The sequence below is a fragment of the Balaenoptera acutorostrata genome, unplaced genomic scaffold (genome assembly GCF_949987535.1).
Source record: "Balaenoptera acutorostrata unplaced genomic scaffold, mBalAcu1.1 scaffold_1173, whole genome shotgun sequence".
Classification (NCBI taxonomy): Eukaryota; Metazoa; Chordata; class Mammalia; order Artiodactyla; family Balaenopteridae; genus Balaenoptera; species Balaenoptera acutorostrata.
This window is the reverse complement of record NW_026646420.1, coordinates 14,385-42,377: the sequence shown is the minus strand read 5'-3', so window position 1 is coordinate 42,377 and position 27,993 is coordinate 14,385. Positions and strand designations below refer to the sequence as shown.

Here is a 27,993-nt window from a genome sequence, read left to right as displayed (position 1 = left end):
TTAAGCCATTTTCAACTATCTCTTAACCTTTTTGTTCTCCACTAAGATTTCCTGACATTTGCCCATGACTCTGGAAGCTAAGAATGTGTCACCCTTTTCAGTACATGGGTTTCTTAAGTTTTTCTCATTATGAGGGTATTAATAATATGAGAATTTAATTTTTTAAAAAAACTGTGGATGTTACTTTTAACTGAAGGGATATTTTATTGTCTTAACAGAAGCCATTTCTTATGCAAATGAGTTAGTGGAGCTTCTACCTGTCTGAGTTCCCCTTTCCTTTCATGCCCCAGTTTTTTGGCTCACATTGGCCTGGATTAGAGTCCCATGACTCTGGGCCTGTGCCAGCTGATGAATATTCTGGAAGGGAGAGAGTAGGCTCATAAGGAATTCAGGATAGGCAAACTCTGGAAGTAAATATTTGTCCAATAAATAGTTGTGAGTGGACTTTTTTATGGGCAATAGAAGAAACAATTAAAGAGAACTTGAGTACCCTTGCAAAGATGAGAACCAAGACAGGTTCTAATTCAAGAGAGGCGTAGGAAGCACTGAATGTAGGGTAAGTGATGTAGCGTGCTCAGGTGGTGGTGCTTCCGGGGCTCAGGCTGCAGCAAAGAAGTCAAGGCCAGAGTATCGCTCACTACACAGCACCAGCGGATGGGGTACTTTGGATAACAAAACATTGATAGGTGGGAGTAATGATAGGTTTGACAATTTTTAGAAGGAACCTAAAAGAGAAAGACTACATATCTATCTATCTATATATATCTCTATATATCTATATAATCACAATACTTTATCAAGTTAACATTTTTATCCTGGAATTTTATTTTTACCATTAGTTTTTCTCTAAATGCTGCAGAGCAATACTATCTTTGTGCGGTATTATGTGGCATTTCTGAACACCTTTCCTTGTTTGAGTATTAAGCAATTGGGTTTAGTGATTTATAGCTGGAAAATTCATACTCCTGGCAATGTCAGTTGCTAAAGGTATGCTTGTTAGAGAAAGTCTGAATTCGTGCTTTTTCTTCTCTCATATTTAAGTAAAATTATAATCTTACAATAAGACTTCATTTTGAATATATTTAAAGTTAGTAAAATTGCTAAATGATAATGCATGGAATTTCTTTAAAGTTCCTTTAAGGAAAAAAACCTTGTAGTTGGATACTTTATTCTGTCTAAATAAACAAAGCCTTGACAATATGATAAAAGTTTTAAGTATAATTAATATTTGTTTTATGTCTGCCTGTGTTCTTCTTATAGAAACTTAGGCAAAGAAATGCATACATTTGACCCTCCATATCTGTGGGTTTCGCATCTGTGGATTCAACCAACTCAGATCAAAAACATTAAATTAAAAAATTCCAGAAAGTTCCAAAAAGGAAAACTTGAATTTGCCATGCACCAGCAACTATTTACATAGAATTTACGTTGAATTTGCCACCTGCCAGCAACTATTTACATAACATTTACATTGTATTAGGTACTATGAGTATTCTAGAGATGATTTAAAGTATACAGGAGGATGTGGGTAGGTTATATGTAAATACTACATCATTTTATATAAAGAACTTGAGCATCAGAGGATTTTGGTATCTGCAGTGGGTACTGTAATGAATCTCCTCTGGATACTGAGGGGTAATTGTACTAGGTACCTAAGAGGAATCATTTGAAATTGATTCCTGAAGTGGGGAGAAACTAGCATAGGAAAAGCAGCCATCATTGGCATCACCATATTGCTGAAATCCCCTTGGGGCTTCTAAAATTGTTTCAAGTTCTATATAAACCTAATACTATTAGGGAAAAGAAAGCTGTGATTTGACACACAGGAGTTAATTCATGAAAACTTATATAATTTATTTATATACTTCCATTATAAGTTTACCATAAATTTGCTAAAAATTATTGTTTCGTTTGAGATGCAGAATGCTTAGACATATTAAATGTACTTAACATATACAAATAAATATAAACATCCTTTGACTTAAGTATATATAGATGATAGATCAGATTACCTCTGAAAATATGGTTTGAGAACAATTTTAAAGAGATTAAGGTCCAAAAAGGCATGAACGTTAGTTTCAATTTTCTGAGTTTACTAAATGTTTGCTGTTGTGTTCCAGGTTTAGTGCTACCAGACTCAAGTTCATCTTCCTTGGCACGTTTTAATACAACTACCTATGCCGTGGCTCAGTGTGAAGTAAGTACTAAACTTCTTGAGTATGTTCTACAGCCACTTCAGCAGTCACTGATGTGCTCAGAGTGGCACTTTCTTCTTGCAATAAAACTGTTTTTAATATTATTCCCTGAGAGAGGCCTGAAGTCTTGATATAAGCACATAGGAAAGAAACAGTTTTCATGGAAAGTAAGGCTGCAAGTTTATGTAAGTTACAAGGTCATCTGTATTAGAATTAAAATAACAAACAAAATATTTTACACTGTGAACTATGACACACGTACAGAAAAGTGTAAAAAACACCTCTATAGTCCGCACTCAGGTGAAGACAGGAAACACGACTGATGCCCCAGAAGTGTGCCCTTCTAGTTGGTAGCAAGCCCTCCCTCTCTGCTGTGGGCAACTGCTACTCTGCTGCTCATGGTAAGGACGTCCTTGTTTTTGTTATGTTTTTACACACGATGTATGCATCCCTACACAAGAGGATTTAATTTTAGAATGTATGTAAGTGGAATCATACTGTATATGTCCTTTTGTGTCGCAGCATGGGTGAGTTTCATCCATGTGCAGCAATAATATGTTCAACTGTATTTCAATATATATGATGGTCCATTATATGAATATATTGTAGTTTATTTACCCATTCTATTATTGAGGAACCCTTGGATATACGTCTGGCTCCAGTCAGAAAAATAGGAACTGTAACAGTTATTTTAATGGAGACATTTTATTTTATCTATTTCTTTTGAAAAGCTTTATTTAGGTGCAGTTGATATACAACTGATGTACATATTTAACGTATATAGTTTGATGACTTTGTACATACACATACACCCATGAAACCATCACCACAAAGTAATAGATATATCAATTACCTCCAAAAATTTCCTTGTGCTTCTTCTTTGTTGTTGTAAGAACACTGTTTTTGTTTGTTTGTTTTTTATGCTTCTTTGCTGTGTGGCATGCAGGGTCTTAGTTCCCCAACCAGGGATTGAACCCTGGGCCCCAGCAGTGGAAGCTCAGAGTCCTAACCACTTGACTGCCAGGGAATTCCTGTAAGAACGCTTAACATAAACCCTTTTAACAAGTTCTTAAGTGCATTTAACCGTATGGTTAACTATCGGCACAACGTTGTACAGCAGATCTCTAGAATTTATTCATCTTGCGTAACTGAAACTTTGCACTCACTGACAGACATTTCCCCATTTTCCTCTCCCCGCAGTCACTGACATTCACCATTCCACTCTCTGCTTCTATGAGTCTGACTATTTTAGATTCTTCTTATAAGTGGAATCATGCAGTATTTGTCCTTCTGTGACTGGCTTATTTCACTTAGCATAATGTCCTCTGGGTTCATTCCTTTATTTTAAAACAGAGAATTGGTTAAACAGACATTGGAGGACTAAAAATGCAAAAAGCAAACGGTGAGGTGACACAGAGGCAGGAGAAGCTACCATCTCTGGAGCTTGAAAAACAAAAGGAAGGGGTTGGGGTTTAAGAACCTAGAAGCTTAGAAGATGGGGCTGGTTCACAGAGTGTAGAAGGAGACTGCGGACCAGGACCCACTGCTGCTGGAAGGAAGGGCTCTGCAGGCAATTACAGAATCGTTGTGCACTAGGCAAAAGGAAACACCAGACTTTTCAGAGATGGTAAACACTGGCTCTTTGTCAATGCTAATTTCTGGGACACAAAGCACCACCAATGTCCACAAGTCAGCCTGGAGCTATATCATACAGGAGGTAAATGACATTTTGGGCTGGGACTGTGTCTCAGTGGACTCCAAGGGACCGTGAATCTAACCTGTGGTTACTGAATATATAATTTGAATAAATATACTAAAAAACTGGTATGATCCATGCATGATCTCTGCAGTCTGGGGAGTGAGGGAGGCCTATTATGGTAAGAAGAGCCAGATGGAAGCCCTGAGGCCTTCTCTTTGGGGTAGTCTGATAGGCAGAATTTGAATTGACCTTTAGAATTAGTTTCTGCCACCTGCTGTACATACCCTGTAAAATCCCCTCCCCTTGAGTGTGGGGAGGATCAGTGAAAATGATAGAATATCATTCTTATCATTAGGTTACTCATCAGTTGACTTTGAGTTAATGAAAAGGGAGACTATGCTAGGTGGACCAGACATAATAAGGTGAACTCTTTACAAGAAGGTTGAGTGTCAGAGAGATGCTATTATGCTGACCTTGAAAATGCAGCCCCCGTGAGTTTTATAGCTGCAAGGAAATGAGTTCTGCTAACAGCCACATGAACTGGAAAGAGGACCCCAAACCTCAAATGGGATACCAGCCTTTCTGATACTTTGATTTCAGCCTTGTGAGACTCTGAGCAGATTACCCAGCCATGCCAAGCCCAGATTCTTTTTTTTTTTTTTTTTAAACATCTTTATTGAAGTATAATTGCCTTACAATAGTGCGTTAGCATCCGCTTTATAACAAAGTGAATCAGTTATACATATACAATATGTTCCCATTTCTCTTCCCTCTTGCATCTCCCTCCCTCCCACCCTCCCCATCCCACCCCTCTAGGTGGTCACAAAGCACCAAGCTGATCTCCCTGTGCTATGCGGCTGCTTCCCACTAGCTATCTATTTTACATTTGGTAGTGTATATATGTCCATGACACTCTCTTACCCTGTCACATCTCACCCCACCCCCTCCCCATATCCTCAAGTCCATTTTCTAGTAGGTCTGTGTCTTTATTCCCGTCTTGCCACTAGGTTCTTCATGGCCTTTTTTTTTTTTTCCCTTAGATTCCATATATATGTGTTAGCATACTGTATTTGTTTTTCTCTTTCTGACTTACTTCACTCTGTATGATAGACTCTAACTCCATCCACCTCATTACAAATACCTCCATTTCATTTCTTTTTATGGCTGAGTAATATTCCATTGTATATATGTGCCACATCTTCTTTATCCATTCATCTGTCGATGGACATTTAGGTTGCTTCCATGTCCTGGCTATTGTAAATAGAGCTGCAGTGAACATTTTGGTACATGACTATTTTTGACCTATGGTTTTCTCAGGGTATATGCCCAGTAGTGGGATTGCTGGGTCGTATGGTAGTTCTATTTGTAGTTTTTTAAGGAACCTCCATACTGTTCTCCATAGTGGCTGTATCAATTTACATTCCCACCAACAGTGCAAGAGTGTTCCCTTTCCTCCACACTCTCTCCAGCATTTATTGTTTCTAGATTTTTTGATGATGGCCATTCTGACTGGTGTGAGATGATATCTCATTGTAGTTTTGATTTGCATTTCTCTAATGATTAATGATGTTGAGCATTCTTTCATGTGTCTGTAGGCCATCTGTATATCTTCTTTGGAGAAATGTCTATTTAGATCTTCTGCCCATTTTTGGATTGGGTTGTTCGTTTTTTTGTTATTGAGCTGCATGAGCTGCTTGTAAATCTTGGAGATTAATCCTTTGTCAGTTGCTTCATTTGCAAATATTTTCTCCCATTCTGAGGGTTGTCTTTTGGTCTTGTTTATGGTTTCCTTTGCTGTGCAAAAGCTTTTAAGTTTCATTAGGTCCCATTTGTTTATTTGTGTTCTTATTTCCATTTCTCTGGGAGCTGGGTCAAGCCCAGATTCTTGACATGCATGACTGTGAGATAATAAATGGGTATTGTTTCAAGGTGCCACGTTTGTGGTAAATGGTTACTCAGCAATAGAAAACTAATGCAAATAGTAAAGCAAAAGCAATACCAATGTCCTGGGGGCAGTTGAAGAGGGTAGTGCAAAGATTTGAAAAATGCAGGGCTGGTTGTCTTTTTCAATCTCTTTTAATCACCTACTTGCCCTGTGCAAAAGCACATAGATATTGGAGAATGCCGTAGTTTATTGAAGCTTAATCAAATGGTGGCTGTAGTTTCAGCTCCTGTTCTGCATCTCTTATATTTATGGGAGAAAAATTTTAAGAAGCTCTTGTACCTGGTTCATAGTTACCAATCTTACAAATGCTTTTGTTCCTTTTATACCAATTTGTAGGTTCAGTTTTGTGCACAAAATGATTTGGTTGCTTTTTTGGCTGATGATAATTGTAAAATAATAGTGATTTTCAGAAATATCTCTATTTCAAAGATGTTAAAATGTAAAAAAAAATGTGCATCTTAGAATTTGTAAAATATGGTCAATGATAAACTTGGAAATAAATTCAGGGAAGCAATAATAAAATATGGCATGGCATATTTAAAAAAAGAATCAGTGGACATAACTGGAAGCAAAATGAAGACAGTGGAAGGGAGAATTTGTGAATTAAAAGACAAACCAGAACAAAATGGAGAGAGAAAAGAGAAAATACAGCAGAGAGGATAAAAATTGTAGGAATTAAGTGAGAAATTCCCAGCAGTTGGCTCAAGTCCTGAAAGGTGAGTAGAGAGAGCAGAGCAATAGTTAAAAATGTCATAGCGGAGACTTTTTCAGACTCAAGACTAGATCCACAGACGCAAGAAGCTTAGAAATTCCAAGCATGATAAAGGAGAATATATTCATGTCTAGATACATTGTAGAGCTGCAGAAAATGATGAAGAACAAAATCTTTAAGTCATCCAGAGAAAAAAGATTGATTACCCTAAAAATAATAACAGAGGGAATGATAGCTGAATTCTTAAAAATTTCAACAGAAGCTAGAGGAGGAAAGATATATTCAATGTACTATAAGAAAATAACTGTAAACCTATCTATCAAAAATGAGGATGAATTTTTTATTTACAGATAAATGAAAATTAAGAGAAGAGGATCTGTCAGCAACAAAATCTCATTAAAGGAAATTCTAAAGAGTGTAGTTTAGGCAGTAGGAAACTGATCCCAAATGGTAGGTCTAAGATAGGAAAGGAAAAAAGAACAAAGAAAGTGGTAAATATATAAGCAAATGTAAATTAGCATTGACTGAATAAAACAGTGATAATCTCTACAGAATTAAAAAACAAACCAAGATGGACTTTCAAATGGAGATAATAACATTTAATTCAAAAGAGGGGTAAATGAATTGAAAGTGTTCCAAGATCCATGTATTGCTCAGGAGGAGGGTAAGGATTTGATTAAATTCAGATTTGTGGAGTTAATTGTACATGCTTTAATTTCTAGGGAAACTACAAATAGGATAGGAACAGTATTAACAAGTTCAAAGGTGAAAAAGTAATTATAACCATATTTGGCTAATCTAACAAGACAAGAAAGGAGAGGAAAAGAAACAAGGAATAGATGGGACAAATAGCACAAACTAAGATGATAGAAATAAATCTCAGTAAGTCAGTAACTAAAATGATTAAAAGGGAAGAAAATTACTCCAGTGAAAAAATAAAGATTGTCAGACTAGATAAAAATAAAATCTAACATATACTGTCCATAAGGGAAACATGTAAAACATAAGTATACAGAAAGCATTAATATCTAAACATTAGCTAAAACAAGTTACATAAATATCAGATAAAATAAAATCTAAAGCAAAAAAAATTATTGTAGGTAAAGCAAGTCAATTATATAATAAAGGTTATTTTACCTGGAAGTCACACTAATCTTAAATATATATTGACCATATAATGTAGTCTAAATATAAATAATATGGAATTTGACAGAACTACAAGAAGAAATAGACAAACTGACAACTATAGTGGAAGATCTGAACACACATTTCTCAGTAATTGACAGACAATATTTGAATAAAATGATTAACAAAAGTGGACAAATATGGAAAGTGGACAAATATAGAACAGTTCACATAACACATGCTGAATGCATTTTCTCTTTAAAATCACAAAAACATTAACAAAAATAAGCAGATGGACCACAAACTAAGACTCAACAACAAATGTAAATGGATTGGACTCATGGAAAGTATGCTCTCTGACCATGAGAAAGCTAAGTTATAAATCAATATTTTAAAATATATGTTAAATTCCTAATGTAAATCAAGAAATACCTTTTTAAGTAAACTATGAATCAAAGGAGAAATTCTAATGGATATTAGAAAATAGTTTGAAGTCAGTAATAAAATACTACATATCAACACTTGTGGAATGCAGCTAAAGCAGTATTTAGAAAAAATTTATACCCTTATGTACATAAGCTAGACAAGAAGAAAGCCTGAAAAGTTAATGGGCTAAGCATCCATTTTAAGAAGTTACAAAAAGAAAAGCAATTTATACCCAAAGAAGGTGGCAGGCAAAAGTAAAAAAAATAATGAAGTAAAAAAGTAACATAAAATAGAATGGAACAGTAAAGCCAATAGTTTCAACCTTGATAAAACTAACAAAATTGACAAAAGTGTGACATGGTTCATTAAGAAACAAACAAAGACACATAAAACCAATATGAAAAATGATAAAACAGGCATTATATCTGGGGCAGATAGTTAAAGATAACTATTGAAATCTATTTGAGTAGGCCACAGGGTGCTCAGACATTTGGCCAAACATTATTCGAGTGTGTTTGTGACTGTATTTTTGGATAAGATGAACATATAAATTGAGGGACTAAGTAAAGAAGATTGCTCTCCCCAATGTGAGTGGGCCTCATCTAATCAGTTGAAGACATGAATAGGTCACAAAGACTAACCCTCCAGAGAATCACTTCTTCTGGTTGACTACTGAGCTGGGACATCAGTCTTTTCCTGCCTCTGGATTTGAACTGGAACTTTGGCTCTTCTTGGGTCTAAAAGCCTGCTGGCTTTTGGACTGGAACTTACACCATCAGCTCTCCTGGTTCCCAGGCCTTCAGATTTGACTCGAACTACATCATTGACTCTTTTGGGGCTCCAGCTTGTTGACTTCAGGTCTTGAGATTTCTAAGTCTGCATAATCATGTGAACCAATTCCTTACAATAAATAAATATATATAAAATATACATATAAATATATATTTATATAAGACAAAAACATATATATATATATATACACACATACATAAGGATACATAAAAAGATACAGATATTAAAAAGAATTGGCTCACATGATTATGAAACATAACCAATAGGAGATATAGATATATAGATACAGATACTGATATACATTCCTGGTGTTTCTGTTCCTCTCGAGAACACTAAGGCAGATTTTGGTGCTTAGAAGAGAAGTGCTGCTGTAACAAATACCTACAAATGTGGACGGCTTTGGAACTGTAAAGGAGAGGGGATGGGAGAGTTTTGAGGTGCATGTTAGGAAAAGCCCAGATTGCTATGAAGGGATTGTTGGTAGAAATATGGACATTAAAGGTGATTCTGCTGACAGCTCAAAAAGAAAAAGGGAGAGGTGGAGAGAAAGCCTCCATCTACTTAGAAAAATATATAAATATTCATGAACAGAATATTGGTGGAGTGTAGATGTTCAGGGCCATTCAAATGGAAATGAGGAAGAGCTTATTGGAAATTGGAGGAAAGGTGATCCTTGTTATAAAGTGGCAAAGAACTTGGCTGAAGGGTGTTCTAGTGTTTTGTGGAAGGTAGAACTTGCAAGCAATGAGATTGGATATTTAGCAAATGAGATTTCTAAGCAAAGTATTGAAGGTGTGGCTTGGGTTCGCCTTACTGCTTACAGTAAAATGCAAGAGGAGAGATATGAATTGAAGAAGGAATTATTAAGCAAAAAGGAACCAGAAATTAGAAATTTAGAAAACTCTCAACCCAATCATATTGCAAAAAAAGAAAGCTTGTTCTGAAGAGAACACTGAGGGTGTGGCTGAACAGCCACTTGATAACAAGATCACGGGTATGACACAGGGATTTAATGAGTCATCTCAGCAGAGGCCAGGAATAGAGATGGCATTAAACCAGCAGAGACACTGCCAGTTTGAAGTAAAGGGGACAGAGAAAGCCAGGGAGAATGAAGGAAAGCTGTCAGACTTCTTGGGTTCTACAGAAGAGGACCTAGAGCTATGTGGCTGTGAACTTGCACTATTCTTAAAGGAAAGGCAAGAATGACCCGAAAGGCAATTCAGAGATCATGAGGGCTGCCACTCACATCATAGCCCCAGGGGACAAAACTATTTGCTCCTCTGTTTCAGAGGCAGAGCTTCTGTAGAAAGCCATGTGGGCAGGTCCCATCTAGCTGAAGGGGCAGGGTCACCCCACAGAGGAGTGGGGGGTGAGGGTGATGCTGCCACCTCGGTGGGCCAGGAAGGTAGGACATTGAGGCAAAGAGGATTCTTCTGGAGCCTTAAGATCTAATGGAGTCTGCCTTGCTATGTTTTGAACTTGCTTGGGACCTGCCACCCCTTCCTTCTCTCCTATTTCTCCCTCATGGAGTAGGAAAGTCTATCCTATGCCTGTCCCAACATTGTATTTTGGAAGCACATAATATGTTTGGTTTTATAGATTCACAGCTTGGAGAGGAAGTTTGCCTCAGGATGAACTGTACCTCAAATTTCAAACATACTTGATTTAGATATTTAGATGAGACTTTGGACTTCAGGCACTAGGGATGATGCTGAAATGAGTTAAGACTTCGTGACTGTTGTGCTGGAATGAATGTATTTTTCATATGAGAAGGACATGAATTTTGTGGGGCAGCAAACTATGAAATGAATTTTGTCTCCTGCTAAATTCTCATATTGAAACCCTGATCCCCAGTGTGACTGTATTTGGAGATAGAGTTTTTAGGAGGTAATTAAGGTTAAATGAGATCATAAGGGTGAGACCCTAGTCTGATAGTATTGGTGGCCTCTTCCACGTGAGGGCATAGTGAGGAGTCGGCTGTCTGCAAACTAGAAAGAAAATTCTCACCAGAAACCAACCACGGTGGCACCCTGATCTGAAACTTCCAGCCTCTAGAACGAAGAGAAATAAATCCCTGTTGTTTAGTCACCTAGTCCATGGTATTTTGTTTTGGCAGCTGTAGTTGACTAAGACACTCTCCAAATTATTTTATGTGGCTCCTGTAACCTGATACCAAAACCCGATGAGGACAATATTAGAAGGGAAGATTGTAGTCTAATCTTACTTGTGAACATACAGAATTCTTCTTTTGACATTAATGAGTATATTGTTGGTTTTATACCTGTTGTGAAAAATAAAGGTTTTGTCTTAACTGAAAACAGAGCTTTAATTTTTAGCCACTGATTTAAAAGATTATTGAGGGTAAGGCTAGGATAACAATGTTCCTATGGCTGTTAAAGACAAAGGTACACAATCCAGGCTTTGGGCTGAAAATACAGAAGCATTCTTTGAACTGTAGTTTGAATTTTAACAAGAACATGTATGGCTTTATCTGTGCTGCTAGCAATGACATTCCTTGGAACACTTCAAAGATTATATACATTGTTTTCAGTATATTTCATCGTTATTGCCCAGTGGTAGAACATCTTCATAAAACACATACCAAATCTGATCTTTTGTACACTCTTAGCTCTACAGTGGGAATTCCCATGAAATGCTGAACATAATGAATTCTTTAAAAAACATTGCTAAATGGAATCCAGTTATATATAAAAAGAATAACACAGCATGACTAATTTGGTATTATCCCTGATACACAAAGTTTGACTTTAGAAAATGAATGAGCATAACATAGTAACAGATTAAAAATAAAAACCATATATCAATAAAAGCATAAGAACATCTGATAAAATTCAACATTCTTTTATGATACAAAAACAAAAGCAAAACCCCTCTTCCCAACTAGAAATAGAAAAGAACTTCCTTAATCTGATGGAAGGTATCAGCACCAGCAACAGAATTCATAGCAAACAGTGTAATTAGTGGTAAAATACTGAAACTTTTCCATTTTTATATTTAGGGACACGACAAAGATGCCTGCTATGACTATTTCTAATCATTATGAAATGCAGGGTCTTTCAATAAATTTTTAGAATTAATAAAAGAGTTTCACAAGGTGGTTAACTACCATGTCAATGTACAAAAATCAATATACAGAGTATATTGTATGTACAGAATATATTGACTACAATGTAATATACAGAAATAGATATATATCACATCAATATACTCAAATGTCTTTCTATGGACGAAGAAGAAATATTAAATAATTACCTTTTTAAACACCATTTACAATAGCATAAGAAATCAAGTATTTAGAAACAAATCTAACAATAGCTAAAAGGCCTCTAGGAAGAAATATTATAAAATTTAAAGAGGGACACTTGAAAAGGCCTAAATTAAATAGAGAGTAACACTATAACCCTAGATTGAAAGACTGAATATTATAAAGATATTAATTCTCCCTTAACTGATAATATATCAGTTCAATCAAGATTCCACCAAGATTGAAGATTCAATATAATATATCAAGATTCAATATAATCTTGATTAAAATCCTATTTTTTTATGGAATTCGCAATTTATATGGAAACACAAAAAGCCAAGAAAGTAAAAATGCTTTTGAAGAACAAATTGGCACTCAAAAGTATCAAGACATTATAAAACTACAGTAATTAAAACTGTATGGTATTTGCAAAAGCATAGACACATAGACCAGTGGAACACAACAGTTCCCAGAAAAAATGTATTAGGAATACTTAATTTATTATAATGCTAGTAGTGTAGAACAGTGGGAAAAAGACCATTAAAACACAAGCCTTAGAGTGGAGATAGATACTTGTAACACATACAACTAACAAAGGCTCATATCAAGAATATGTGCGGAGCCCTGTAAATCAATACAAAAAAGACAGTCAACCCAGTGGGAAAGTGGCAAGAAATTTAACAGGCTACTCATAAAAGAGGAAATCCAAATAGACAATAAACGTATTAAAAGTTCTAAACCTAATGAGATGCCACTAGTTAAAATAATTAAAATAAAATGACTATAAAAGCAAGTGCTGGTGCGTATTTGAAGCAATATGAACATGCATATACTATAATTTCATTTCTAGAAATACATCCTACAGGAATGCTTGCACATTTTATTCAAGGAGATACGTAGAAGAATGTTTGTAACAGCTAAAACACAAGTGTTCATCAAAGTGTAGAATGAATAAAGAAATTATGTTATGTGAATATAATGGAATGCACTATAGTAATAAAAATGAATAAATTATAGCTGCACACAACATCATGAATGAATCTCTCAGCATAATGTTGAGTGAAAAAAGCCAGGCACAAAAAAGAACACACACTATGAGCAAAATTAAACTATGGTTTTTGTGTTAGTTTCAGCCTATTGGTAGTGATGCTCTTGGCTAGGAATGCCCGGGGCACTCACCTGGGCCATAGTACTTGCAGTGAGTCCCACAGACATTCCTCTCCACCACCACAGGGCCCATTGTTGTGGCTGGACCAAGCCTTGTGGTTCTTATTATGATAGCAGGATGTGCTTCAGTAAAAACTATCAGGGAACTTTGAGGAACAGGATTGATCACTCACAGGTCCTGGAGGGTACATGGCATACCCAGTGGCCACACAACGAGGTGGCAGGTAGAGAGAACAGGAGAGAAAGTGGACCCAGGGCTCTGCTTTTGTTAAGATGGAGGGTAGGGTGTCTCGGGTTTCAGGGTTTCACTATTGTCTAATTTAAAGCTTAAGAGCAGGATTCAGGGCATGGGAAGGGATAAACGGGTGGCTCAAGTGGTCAGTTATCTAGGTTGCTGAGGGCTTTCTGAAAGGAAACTTCATGGCTGGGGTGACAACTCCTTATATGGTTGTTATGCTGGTAGCTGTGTCATAGGCAGGCAAGATGTTTATTCACGATGGATGTCTTTTGTAATGGATGCCTCAGCAATCCAAAGTTTAATATCATGCACTTACACTACAATCCAAAGTTTAATCTCAGGCACTTACACTACAGTAGTGTTTAGGGATGCAAATGTAATGTGCTAAAATTCTAAACAAATGCAAAGAGATGATCAGAGGTAGTTTCCTTTGGGGAAGGAAGGCAGTTGACTGGGACACAAGAGGGGCTTCTTTTGCCATAGGCGGTATGTCCCTGGTTGTTTGCATCATAATACTTAATTAGCATTATATATTTGAGTTATGCCCTTTTTCCATTTAGTTGCTACACCTCACACTGAAAAACTAGTTTGCAAAAAAAAAAAGGAGAGAGAGAGAGGATATAAACAGACCAGCTGGTGAAGTAGAGGGTAGTGATTGTGAAGGATGTGGCTGTGATCTGAGGGTGGGAGGGTGGCATATGGAGAAGGCAGCTAATGGAGGTGGGAAGACTTGAGTTTCAGTTGTGCCAGGCATTGTGCTGAGAGTTGCACACGCACGGTGGATGAGGACTCTGTCCCAGTGAGGCTCATGGCCCTACCAGGAAACACGTCTATTAGCAACAGGCAAATCTCGCTGGTTTTAAAGTTCCAGCCTTCAGTGTTAGGCTCAAGTATTTTGTTGGGAGACTTGTTGATCTCTAAAGTATTAGCCACATAGAAAATTGTACCAGGAATCAATCCAAAAGCAGACTTTTAAATTCACCACACCAAAAAAAAAAAAAAAAAATTAATCAAATGTTATATGAATAGTAGTACACTGTATTTCATAACAGTGGTCACATGAATTAACAATGGAAGATACTGAGAAAATAAACTGGGCATTTGGGGATTTAAGCCACATGTCTGATGCCACCTTGAAATGAAAGCAAGCTTAAGAAGTAATTTACTAACCAAAGCTTTTTGCTTTGCACATCATCTATTATTTCTGTTCCTTATTATTTGGCCTTATTCTCTAAAGAGAGTTTATTCTGTTAGCCAAAAAACGTGCTCATACAAACCCATAGGACTTTCTAAGAGTCTACGACTAAGGTGTGCTCAGGGCTGTGTTAGCCTTTCTATAATCTCTACCAGCTCCCCCCACCCCTAAATCCCAGTTACAACTGCTATCACCACCACAACCATCTCATGTATATTACATATTATGTGTAAAGAAAATAGCAAAACACTATTTTTATTCTCTAGAACCATATGAAGTACCATATGGAGTGTATGCAACTCCAGGAGGGCTGCCCTATAGCCTCCTCACTAAATTATGCACTATAGTGTAACAGGGAAGAGCAAACTCTGACTCCATGATTCTGTTTCTTTTACTTTAACGTTTGCTTTTCATTGTTTTTGTTATTGTTACAATCACTGGCCTGCCACAGGGAACCCTGCCCCTCTTCCTGACTGTTAAACTAAAAGGCCTTTGTTCACCTCACAGGGAGACATTCTGACCCTGCCCACCTGTGAGTTGCTACAGAAAAGAAGAAATTAACACATCCCCTCCCCAGTGCAGGCCAAGTGAGCAGGAGATATTCTGCAAGATAAATGGCCTTTTCACTTTACTTCCTCCCCTCCTCCCCCTCTCTGTTCTATAAAAGAAACTGGCAACCAGACCCCATAAGGTGGGTTTTTTGGGTACACTAGTCTGCCATTTTCTCAGTCTGATGGCTTTCCGAATAAAGTCCTTATTCCTTGCCTCAGCACCTTGTCTCCCAATTTATTGGCCTGTCATGTGGCAAGCCGGCTTGGTAACAATATGATCTTCCAAAGTAAAGTTTAAAAATTTCTAAACATAAAAGATGGCGACGCCTGAGTGCCAGGATTTCTACACTGTGAAATAAGCAGGGGTTTGCATTTGCACCATTAGTCACAATTATTAATCACAATGATTAGTTTCTTTTGCTTTCATTTAATGCCTAATCTGGTGTGGGGGAGGAAAAATTCTTGTCTACCTTCTTTGGGTCTTTGGCTGGGCCTAAGACTTAAATTGACGTAAGACAGATTAACAGGAGAAAAGCATACACATTGTATTGAATTTTTACATGTACATGGGAGCCTTCCCAAGAGAAAGAAGACCTGAAGTGACCAGAGTAAGAAGCTTTTACACTTTTTTAGTCAAAGAAACAGTAAATTTGTGAAGAATTGATAGACAAAGTGGTTTGGGTTATGGGTAATGAATGGTGAAGTAACAAGGAAGATATGGGTTGTTTAACAAGGTTTGTTTATGCAGCCTTCATGGCCTTAAATTCGCTGTGTCTGGTGATAAGAATGTCTTCCCTCCTCCTGGTACAGGGAGGGTGCCTTTCACAGGGGAGGTCTATATCTTGCCTTCAGGAGGACAAAGGAGGGTCACAGTGTCCTTGCATGGCTGTTTCTCAAGTATTTTAATTCAAATAATTAATATGTCAAAGTGGCATATTTTGGGGTGATATATTCTGAATCTTTTTACTAGGTACCCTCAGGGATAGAATTCTTATCTTTAGTTTCTAGTTCATTTCTCTATTACCCACTGTGGATGAAATCTACCTGCTCAATTTTTTTTTTTTAATGTCATGGTACCTCCACATGGGATGGAATGATGGATGTGAAACAACACCTGCTAAAGAGAAGGTGCAGGTGGGAACAGCTGTGTCCACTATTGAAGCATTATGGCTATGGTTTTGTGGGTTGACATATTTCTAACAAATATACTAAAATAATAATTTTGTCACCCATTATTAGGAAGCATTGTAATGTTCATGACTTCCATTAAGAGTCCTGAATTCTTCACAGTGATCTCTTAAAATTTTGTTTTCCCTAACTTGTTTTTCTAGGCTGATCCAATTGAGAACATATTTGAACAGAATCTAAATATCAAGTTTTACATCAGTTCCAGATCCACATCTCCATCCTCATACAGTGGAGACGAAGCAGACCCAGTGAAGGTGCCTCTCTGGGGTAGCTTTGCTTCAGAACTTTTCACTTGTAACAAACAAAGGGAGACTGAATCCCATTCAGAAACATTGCTGTTTCTCTCCTAATCAGATGCATTGCTTAGGAAGAGTCTATAGAGAATATTAAGTTTAACTGATAACACAGGAAGATTTGAAATTCAAATGAGAAAACTGCTCCTGAAAATCAGTGAAAAAAGAAAAAATTCTACCTGCACTTGAACAGAGAACTTAATGATGGGGTCTACTATGAAGCAAGGATTTAAAAGAGCAGAGAGCACAGTTAGGTGAATGATGAAATGGTCAGTAAAACTTGTGGTACAAAGCATGAGGGGACATGGTCTGGCAGGGAAAATTTTCTTGTTATTTGCAGTGTTTTAATTAACATTACAGAGTCATGCTGTAACAGGAATATTTTACACAATCATATCATAACATCAAGTCTGGTATTATGTAAGGCATAAAAATACATTTGCTAAACAGACTCACAGACTTCGAAAACAAACTTATGGTTGCCAAAGGGGAAACATGGGGTGGAGGGATAAACTAGAAGTTTGGGATTAACAAATACACACTAGTATATATAAAATAGATAATCAACAAGGACCTCCTTTATAGCACAAGGACCTCTACTGAGTATTCTGTAATAACCTATATGGAAAAGAATCTGAAAAAGAATGGATATGTTTATATGTATAAATGAATCACTTTGCTGTACACCTGGAACTAACACAACATTGTAAATCAACTATAATATAAAATCAAAAAAAAAACAAACAAAAAATACAAATAACCCTCAGAGACCTTCCGTCATGCAAGAAACCACAAACAAACAAAAACAAAACAAAGAAATACATTTGTGACTGCACTTAAAATTAAAGATAATTTCATATCTCCTATATAATGGGACATAAAACAACTATTTGCCCTTCATGTTAATCAGAGAGCTTGACTCTCTGCAAAAGAAAATGTTTCCTCAAGTGAAAGGGTTTGGTGTCTCCCAGCTCATATTCTCCCTCTTCAAAAATGCTATTCCCTTCTTTCTCTGCATCTCATTCACCCTGAATAATCTGGGCAGGGTTCTTTGCTGCCCACTTTGGAATTCTGGAGGCGAGATGGAGAGTTCTTCTGGAGACATGTGGTCTGCTTTGGAAAATTTCAGTGTGGTTTATAGCCAGGCCAGACCTTGTTTTCAAATTCTGCTCAGAGCCTCTAAAATTTTGATAACACTTTTATTTTATTGTTTTAAATTTTTTTTTTTTTTTTTTGCTGAGACATGCAGATAATTTTTATGTATCACATGTTAATACTTATTTCTACTTGTAGAACAGAGTCACAGATAGAAGAGCAGGCTGTTAGTAGGTATTAGAAGGGTTCAGGGGTCTAGCATAGCATCTAGTACACAGTAGGTGGCTCAGTAAGGATGTGTCATAGCTCTCAAATGCCAACTTTTGGTACAGTAAACTGTCAATCACTTTTTATGTAGATGCCTTGGATGGTTGATACACTACAAGTTTTGTCAATTAGGGATTCCTTTTTTTGTTTTTTTATTTTTATTTTTTATTTTTTTGGTGTTTTTTGTTATCTTTAGAGGTTAGGTGGTAGGGCCCCCTCCCCCCTCCCCAACAGAATAGTATTCTTATTAGAAGTTCCTAAGACGGGCAATTCCAGCATGCAAAGTGTGATGGGACATAGCCGGGAAGATGAGAAATTGAAGCCATCATCTAGGGGTAATATTGTTCTCCATTAAACCCATTAACATGCAGGATCCTCATTTGCTTCACGATGGTGCTTTTACCAGATTCTCCAGCACCCAGCAGCAGCAGGCGGTGCGTGGCCCGGTAGACCTGCTTGTCCTTCTGCAGCTGCTTCTCGATCTTTTTGTTGGCCTCGCGCTGCGCCTTCTCCTCGTTGCGCTGGTCCTCGGTCTTACTGTTTCCGAGGCAGCCCATGGCGGCGGCGGCGGCGGGGCGCGGGGCGCGGCCGGGCTGCGGCGGCGGCGGCGGCGGCGGCGGCGGCGGCGGCGGCGGCGGCGGGGCCGGGCGCGGGCGGCCTCACGCGGGCGGAGAGGGCCGGGGCAGCGCCGGGCGAGCGGGCCGGGCGCGGGCTCGGCTCCTCGGGGAGGAGCGCGCGGGGCGGACTGCGGGCCGCGCGGGGAGGGTGGTGTCGGTCTGACCGAGCCGAGCGCGCGGCTCCCGGCCCCTCGAGCCGAAGCCGAGGGGTCTGATGGCCGCCGCGGACCGAGGCGGACCAGAGCAGGAGCTGCGGGAGCTGCTCTATTGTTTTAAATTTTTAACAATAAAATATTTCCATCATGGAAGAAGGTACAAGGAATAATCTATCGCAAGCCCATAAACCTACTACCCACAAATTTAGCAAAACAGTTTGCCATTTTTGATTCAGATAAAAAGAAAATTAATTTGATACTGAACAGTTGAGCCCATCTAGCTTCATTCTTCTTTTTCCTGGGAGGTGATTGAATATTCTGAAATGGTGTGCATTCTTCCCTTCACCTTCTTATATTTTATATCATAAGCATGTATCCTTCAAGTTCACAGGATTTCTTGGTCTGCTTAAAACACACAAATATTATCCCTATTGTTTTACAACTTATTATTTTCACACTATTTATTCATGTCAAAACAGCTCATTAATTTTAACTTCTGTGTAGTATTCCAGTGTATAAATATACTTGGATTCACATAACCATGCTCCTTTTGATCAGTTGATGACTTTTTTTCCTTATTACAATTTCTCTATTATAATGAGCCCGTTGGGACCCACTTGCCTATATACATATGGGAGAATTTGTTAGTTGTTGGGTGGTGAAATGCATATTTTCAATGTAAAATTTTGCCAACTGATGGCTTAATGTTTTTGAAACAATCACAAATTTTACAGAAATATTTCAAGTAGAGTATAAATTTATTTTTCCTAGACTATTTGAAAGTTGTCATTTGATTTTCCATCACCTTGAGTTCTTTATCTTGTACTCTGACCAATAAGAATATTCTCCTACTTCCTATAATATATAATACAACCATCTCACTAACATTGATGCATTACTATCATCTAATCCTCAGACCACTTCAGGTATCACCAACTGTCCCCATGTGTCCATTATAGCAAAAGGATGCAGTTCAAAATTGTACTTTGCTTTTGGTTGTCATCTCTCATTAGTCTCTTTCCATATAGAAGAATTTCTTAGTCTTTCTTTTACTTCATTACCTTGATACTCTTGAAAGTCACAGGCTGGTGTAGAAGAGAATGTCTCTCTTTTTATACAAGTGTTTCCTCACGACTTGATTCAGATTATGCATCTTTGTTAAGAATATCACAGAAGTGATACTGGGGTCTTCTCATTGTATCCTGTCAGGTGGTATATGATTTTGACTTATTCCATTATTGATGATGTTTACTTTGACCTCTGCACTAAGGTGAGATTTTTCCAGGCCTCTCCATGTTGAAATTACTTTTTCTCCTTTGTAATTAATGAGTACTTTGTAGAGAGGTACTCTGAAATGGTAAGTACCCCATTTCTCACCAAACTTGCAATTTATTTATATCTGTATGGACACATAGTATTTTTAATTTTATCCATGGCTTATAATCCATTATAGTCTTAATTTATTCTGGCATTCAAATGGCTGTACAGCTCATCTGTATTTTCCCAGCCCTAGATTTAGCCATTTCTCCAAGGCACTCTGATTGCTTTTAGTGGAAAATGGTATTTAGAAGTCAATATCTGGGTGTTAGGTGTGCTTATTGCTATTGGGGTATCAGTATTCCAGAACGTTTTATTGGATAGAGATGGAGAAAAATATATTATATATCAGTCTCTCTATATGTATCTATTTATCATCTATTTGTCCATCTATCATCTCTACCTACCTAGCTGTCTACTTACTTACCTATAAAAACTATGAGTTCATACACATATTCATACCTCTAATTTCAATCCAACATTATAGGGTTCATTCTCGTTTTCTCTCTTTCCATATTTGTAGCTCCTTTCTGTGATGATAGTGAGAAACTTGCCTTTTATTATTCTCAATATGCTTATTATTTGAGTGGCTCTATTCTCTGTGACCAATCTGCCATCTCTGCAGCTAACCCATCACTTCTCACACTACATGGGCTCTGCGTCCCCACCTTAAATTACCCTCCATGTGCATGCTCTTCTCACTTTGCTGGGCAATAGAGTTTTTAAAAACCAGTTTCCACTCTCACTTAGCAGCATGTAAGAGTTCTCATTTTGTTATACCCATGTCAACCGTTGCTGCTACTAGACATTTGAAATTTTGTAGTTCTGATGAAGTGGTGTCTTATTATTGCTTTCATTTTGTCATGCAGAGATTTTTAATTCTAATTACTAAAATTTATCAGTCTTTCCTTTTATTGCTTGAGCTTTTTTTCTAAGAAATCCATTTCTTTTTTTTTTTTTTTTTTTAAGTTTTTTTTTTTTTTTTTTTTTTAAGGATTTTCTTTTTAATTAATTAATTTATTTATTTTTGTCTGTATTGGGTCTTCGGTTCGTGCGAGGGCTTTCTCCAGTTGCGGCAAGCGGGGGCCACTCTTCATCGCGGTGCGGGGACCGCTCTTCATCGCGGTGCGCGGGCCTTTCTCCATCGCGGCCCCTCCCGTTGCGGGGCACAGGCTCCAGACGCGCAGGCTCAGCAATTGTGGCTCACGGGCCCAGCTGCTCCGTGGCATGTGGGATCTTCCCAGACCAGGGCTCGAACCCGTGTCCCCTGCATTAGCAGGCAGATTCTCAACCACTGCGCCACCAGGGAAGCCCAGAAATCCATTTCTATAGTATCCTTCTGTCCCCAAAGGTTTGAAAAGATTTAAAGTTTTGCTTTTTTGCATTCAGGTCCTTAAATCACCAGGAAATTATATCTTTGTTTGCTATGAAGTAGGAATCTAACTTTTGCCACCCTGATACCATGAAAGTTAGTTGTCCAAGTACCATTCACTGACTAGTCTATCATTTCCCTAACAATTTGTAATGTCACTTCTGTCATGTACGAGCTATTTTTAGTTAGTTACTTATTTGTTTTGTTGTAAAATATACATAACATAAAATTTTCTATTTATTCATTTTAAGTGTAGAGTTCAGTGGCATAAATTACGTTCACAATGTTCTGCAAACATCACCATTACAGTATTTATTTCTCAAACTTTTCCATCTCCCCGAACAGAAGTAAGTTTTATCCTCATTAGACAATAACTTGTCATTTCCCTTCCCTTCAGTCCCTGGTAAACTCTGAAGTACTTTGTGTCTCTATGAATTTGCCTATTCTATATATTTTATATAAGTAGAATCATACAATATTTGCCCCTTTTTGTCTGGCTAATTTCACTTAATATCTTCACATTTCATCTATGTTATAGCATGTGTCAGAATTTCAATCCTTTTTAAGGCAAAAGAATGGACAAGTAGATCAATGGAATATAATAAAGAGCCCAGAAGCATACAGTGGACCAAAGAGAGTCTCTTCAACAAATGGTGCTGGAACAACTAGACATCCACATGGAAAAATATAAACCTAGACACAGACCTTACATTCTTTATAAAAATTAATTTGAAATTGATCATAAACCTAAATATAAAATGCAAAACTACAACATAGGAGAAAATCTCATTGACCTTGAGATTGGTAATGAGTTCTTAAATATAAAACCAAAAGCATGATCCACTAAATTATTGATAAGCTGGACTTTATTAAAATTAAAAACCTCTGCTCTGCAAAAGACAATGTCAAGGGACTAAGAAGACTAGCCACAGACAGGGAGAAAATATTTGCAAAAGACAAATCTGATAAAGATTTGTTATCCAAAACATACAAAGAACTCTTAAAACTCTACAATAAGAAAACAAACAATCCTGCAGCTTAGCACCTTGGTATTTACCCGAATGAAATGAAAACTTACCTCTACACAAAATCTTGTACGTGGATGTATATAGCCACTTTATTTATAATTGCCCAAACTTGGAAGCAACCAAGATGTCCCTCAGTAGGTGACTGGATAAATAAACTGTGATACGTCAAGACAATAGAATATTATTTAGTGATAAAAATAAATGAGTTATGGAGCCATGAAAAGACATAGGAATCTAAAGTGCATCTTACCAAGTGATAGTAGCCAATCTGAAAGGGCTACATACTGTATGATTCCAACTATATGACATTTTAGAAAAGGCAAAACTACATGCTGTAAAAAGATCATGTAGTTTCCAGGGGTTGGGGGTGAGGTGATGAGCAGGCAGAGTAGAGAAGATTTTTATGAGAGTGAAACGATTCTGTATGGTGCCATACTGATAAACATATGTCCTTATACATCTGTCCAAACCCATAGAATGTACAGGGCCAAGAGTAAACCCTAATGTAAACTATGGACTTCGTGTGATTACGATGTGTCTGTGTAGGTTCATCAAGTGTCACAAAGAGGCATTTTTTTCTTCATAACTTTGAAAATTTGGCAAATGTTCTGAATCTCCTGCATTTACTATCAATTTCTTGTATTTTTTCTCCATTGTATTTGTCATTATTCAAGTCTATATACTTATATGCTCTGCTCAGCTGTGCAGCATCTTCACTTACAATCAAACCTTATTCCCCAGTAACATCTGTAAGCATCCAATTCTTTCCATTTCAAAACGTATTTTCTACTATTTCCTCGGAAAGAAAAATTTTATATCATATAAACAGCCCAATTTCATATGCTTTTGAAGTCTAATTTAAGAAATGTAATCTAAGTTACCTGCACCCATTTTTAGATTAGTAGTATTCACAAAATCTTGCTGAACCCTCTATAATTGATTTTAATGTATTTCTACATATTTACAGCCATAAATCCCTTCTACATTTATAAGACAAGTAGTTGAAGAAATCTTTTGAAGATTCTGATCGTATATCTACTTAATGAAAGTATCTTTAAATACGTGTATGATTAATATTCTCCTTTTAATGTAGTCTACATGCACATGCTATGACACACATTTAAAAATAGCCAAATTGATATAAAGTATATGAAATATACATGTATTTTGTTTGTAGAAATTGAAAGCATAGATTTAAATTACTTAAAATATATTTTCAGCTTTGTGAGAATTTTAGTTTTATTGTGTTTTTGTCTAACAAGTATTATTCTTTTGTCTTACTTGAGAAATAATTTAATTCTTATAATTTTGGTGACAGGTAACTTGCCTATATTTATTTTTGTCTCTTTGATTCAGATCACAGATTCTGCTCACCTTCCAGTTCACACCCCAACGATAAAGAGAAAGGAATATCATAATAGAATCCTCTTTCCAACTCAGGTACTTGATTTAGTTATAAACTTAGCAGGTCCTTGAAAAATGAGAATAAGTTCGTTTTGGTCTCTAACCCCTCCCTCCCTCCCTCTCCCCTTCCCTCCCTCCCTTTCTCCTTTCCTCCCTTCTTTCTTTTCTTCCTTTTTTCTTGGAGACTTCTGGTTAAACATAGTAGATTCAAAAATGCCTACACTTTTGCTTTCTAATGAAACTTGTTAAACAGACTAAAGAGAGAGAGTAGACAAATAAGTCAACATAATTTTGAAAGATGGAAGAACCTGAGTGAGGGGTTAGGAGAGCTGAGAAATATGAATGTCAGGTGCTTAGAAATGACTTGCCAAAAAGTCACAAGATAATTAATACTTTGGAAACCTAGAAGGATTCAGGGATTAGGGACACCAAGTCCTTTAGGAGGCAGAGGTGACATGTGGTGCTGAAAAGAGGGGAATAAATTGAAGATCTGAGAAAAAGCAGGTAGCCCCTGTACACACTCAGTAGAGTATGAGGATGACATCTACCAGCTTATGTGACAGGAAAATGGAATACTATCCTTGAGCTGTAATCCTTTTATTTTACTCAATGAATTTATTACAGCAGATATCGTTGAAAGAAAGAAATATATTTTTTGGAAATATCAAACAGTGGATCACAGTGCTACACAGGCACCTCATACGTCATCCTAGGGAACAGACTCCGTACTCATTGGTTTCCCCAGCCAGTCCTGTCGAGTGTCCACTCAGGGACACACAGTGCTGAGCAGGACAACTTTCCTGCCCTCAGCATTGTGACAGTCAGAGATGCCTTAACCATAAATGTGTCCTAGCATATTAAAGAAAATAGGATTTTAAATGGGGAATTATGTGCCCATACAATTCTCCTAGGGCAGCAGAGGCAGGCTCTGAGCTGAGCTCCCAGGAGCATCTCCTGCTGCCAGCATTACTCAGTCTCTGCTGAGCCTGGGACAGCCCCACCTTTGTCGCAAGAAGATGGTGAATCTGGAAGCTGCCACCACTGCTGCAGCCCTCAGAACCTGCAACTTCTGCCAGAGTCAGGAAAGACCCTGTTGCTGCAGAGTTAAGAGAGCTTCCATCAAATTCAGAAACCACCACTGCAGCTGTGACCTCACACTCCCTCTGTCAAGATCCAAGCCAGTAAAATGGATGTGCTACATCAGGCATCTCTCCCATCTTGACTCAACTCAAAGTCTTACAGAGAGTTATCTTATTAGTGGAGCTTACATCAGGTCCAAAACTTAGTTCCAAGGGAGTCTGGGAAATGTAGTTTTTAGCATTTCATCTCTACAGTAGTAGAGAGAATTGCAATGGGGGTTGAGGGAGTCAAACCATCATATCCCCTACAATCATATCTCTTTATTTCCCTCAAAAAGCATGTGGGTTCTCATGTCACACAACCTGTGTAGAAAAAGCTCCAAAAACTTGTCCCGTGCCTTTTCATCAGAAGAAAGGTGCCTTCTGTCTAGACTCACAGAAAGGCATGGGAACAGCCTATGAAGGCCATGTCTGGGTAAGTGTCAATATTTTGGTTTCAGATGAAGTCTTAAAGAGTTTATTAATCACTTTTCACCATGTGTGCACAATATTTTTCAGAAATATTTATGATATGTTATATGATATTAATTATATGCAATTGAAAATCATCTGAAGAATATGATTTCAGAATAAAGTTTAAGTGTCCCCGATAGGATATTTTCAAATTTCCCAAAGTTTTCTGTTTAGACCTTACTTTGCAATGAACGAATGCTAAAATCCCTTCTAATGGTGTAAATTTGACTTCCAGTCAGTAATAATAAATTATGAAACTAAAAGTGAAAGAATCTTCTTCAGAAATATTTAAAATCTGAGTTGAATTTGAGGCTACCAAAATTGAATTTAATCTTAGGTAGAGGCAACGCTGTGACTAGTGTTAATGGAAATGGTATTGATCTTATTTTCACAACCTAAGAATTGTTTAGTCCTCAAAGGAATTATGTTATATAGTTCTGTTCCAATCTTTACCAAGTGGTAGATTTATAACACATTTTTTTTCATTTTTATTATTTTAATTTTATATGTAATAATTGGGTAGTATTTGATGTTTCAGCTTGGATTGCTTTTATTTGTTTTTTGAAAAATAAAAACTAAAGATTCCAAAGAAAGCAGGGATGAAAAAAGGATGGCAGAGGGCATTGGCTGTAGTGTGTGACTTCAAACTCTTCCTGTATGATATGGATGAAGAAGAAGACTCAACACCCAATGTTGTAGTTAGTCAAGTGATTGACATGAGGTAAGCTTCGAAAGGGAGAGTATTTTTTATCAAAAAAATCTGGGAATAAAAATGGTTTCTGAAATTTTTAAAAATAGTGTTGTCATTTAACTTATGTTAAGTTTCTAATTTTCTCCATTGCCATGTGAACTTTAAAATAGAAGATTTCTGCCTAAAGTTTGCATCATTACCTCTTGGGTCTGGATTATAATTGTGTAATATTTGTAATAGTTTATTTATTTATTTTTTTTAGTCAGAAGTTTATATTCTTATGTGTGTGTGTGTGTATGTGTGTGTGTAGCAGAAAAGGAAATACAACCTTAAAACCAGATGCTCTTTATATTGAGATATAATTCGTATATTATAAAATTCACCATTTAAAAATGGGCAACCCAGTGGTTTTTAGTATATTCACAAGGTTGTAAAACCATCACTACAATCTAATTTTAGAACATTTTCATCACACCAAAAAGAAACCTTTATTAGTTAGCAGTCACTCTACATTCACCCCTGCCCCCAGCCCCAGCAACCATTAATCTGTTTCTATCTCTATGGATTTGCCTATTCTGAATTTTATATAAATGGAATCATACAACATGTGGAGTTTTGTAACTGGCTTCTTTCACTAAGCATAATGTTTCAAGACTCACCCATGTAGCATGTATCAATACTTCATTATTTTTCATGGCTGATGCCCTTTATCAGGTTGAGAAAACAGCCTTCTCTTCCTGGTTTGTTGAGTGTTTTTATCTGTAAGGGGTGTTGGATTTTGACAAATGCTTTTTTTGTGTCTATTGAGAAGATCACATGATTGTTTTCCCCTTAATTCTCATGATGTATTACATTAATTGTTACTTGTATATAGAACCAATCATACATTCCTGGGATAAATCCCACTTGGTCATGGTATCTAATCTTTTTTATAATATGTTGGATTGGGTTCAATAGAATTTTTGAAGATATTTGCATCTATATTAACACAGGATATTGGTCTATAGTTTTGTTGCCTTGTGATATTTTTGCCTGGTTTTGGTATTAGGATAATACTGACCTCAGATTATGTTGGAAAGTACTCTCTTCTCTTTTATTTTTGAAAGAGTTTGTGAAGGATTGGTATTAAATATGTTTGGTAGAATTCACTAGTGTGGTCATCTGGTCCTGGGGGTTCCTTTATGGGATATTTTTTGATTGCTAGTTCAATCTCTTTACTTGTTATAAGTCTATTGAGATTTTCTACATCTTCTTGAGTCAGCTTTAGTACCTTGTGTTTTTCTAGGAATGTTTCCATTTTCTTTAGATTATCTAATTTTGGGAGCATACACTTGTTCATAGTATTCCCTTTTATTTTCTGAAAGGTCAGAAGTAATGTTCCCACTTTACTTCTGACTTTAGTAATTTGAGGTTTCTTTCATTTTTTTCTTGGTCAGTTTAGCTAAAAGTTTATCAAGTTTTGTTGATCTTTTCAAAAAGCCAACTTTTGGTTTTCTTGATTTTCTCTTATTTTTCTATTCTCTGTTTTATTAATTTCCACTCTAAACTTTATTATTTCCTTCCTTCTGCTTGTTCTGAGTTTAGTTTGCTCTTCTTTTCCTAGTTTCTCAAGATGGAAAGTTAGGTTATATATTGATTTGAGATTTTCATTCAATTATCCTTTC

General features: G+C 36.9%; 2 protein-coding genes across 2 annotated transcripts in view; one reads left to right on the top strand and one right to left on the bottom strand.

Annotated features, from left to right (window-relative positions):
• Positions 1-2,147: 2,147 nt before the first annotated feature.
• LOC103015868 (serine/threonine-protein kinase MRCK alpha-like) overlaps positions 2,148-27,993 on the top strand; it is a gene marked incomplete at its 3' end in the record, with an annotated part of 39,609 nt that continues 13,763 nt past the window's right edge. Inside the window, exons 1-3 of the mRNA XM_057539592.1 lie at positions 2,148-2,197; positions 23,999-24,082; positions 26,220-26,359. Of these exons, the coding sequence (XP_057395575.1) occupies positions 26,238-26,359 (122 nt within the window). The remainder of the gene's footprint in view (positions 2,198-23,998; positions 24,083-26,219; positions 26,360-27,993) is intronic.
• Positions 18,468-18,710, bottom strand: LOC130706895 (guanine nucleotide-binding protein G(s) subunit alpha-like). The gene has a single exon (XM_057539593.1). The coding sequence runs from the start codon at positions 18,708-18,710 to the stop codon at positions 18,483-18,485; it is 228 nt and encodes a 75-aa protein (XP_057395576.1). The 3' UTR covers positions 18,468-18,482.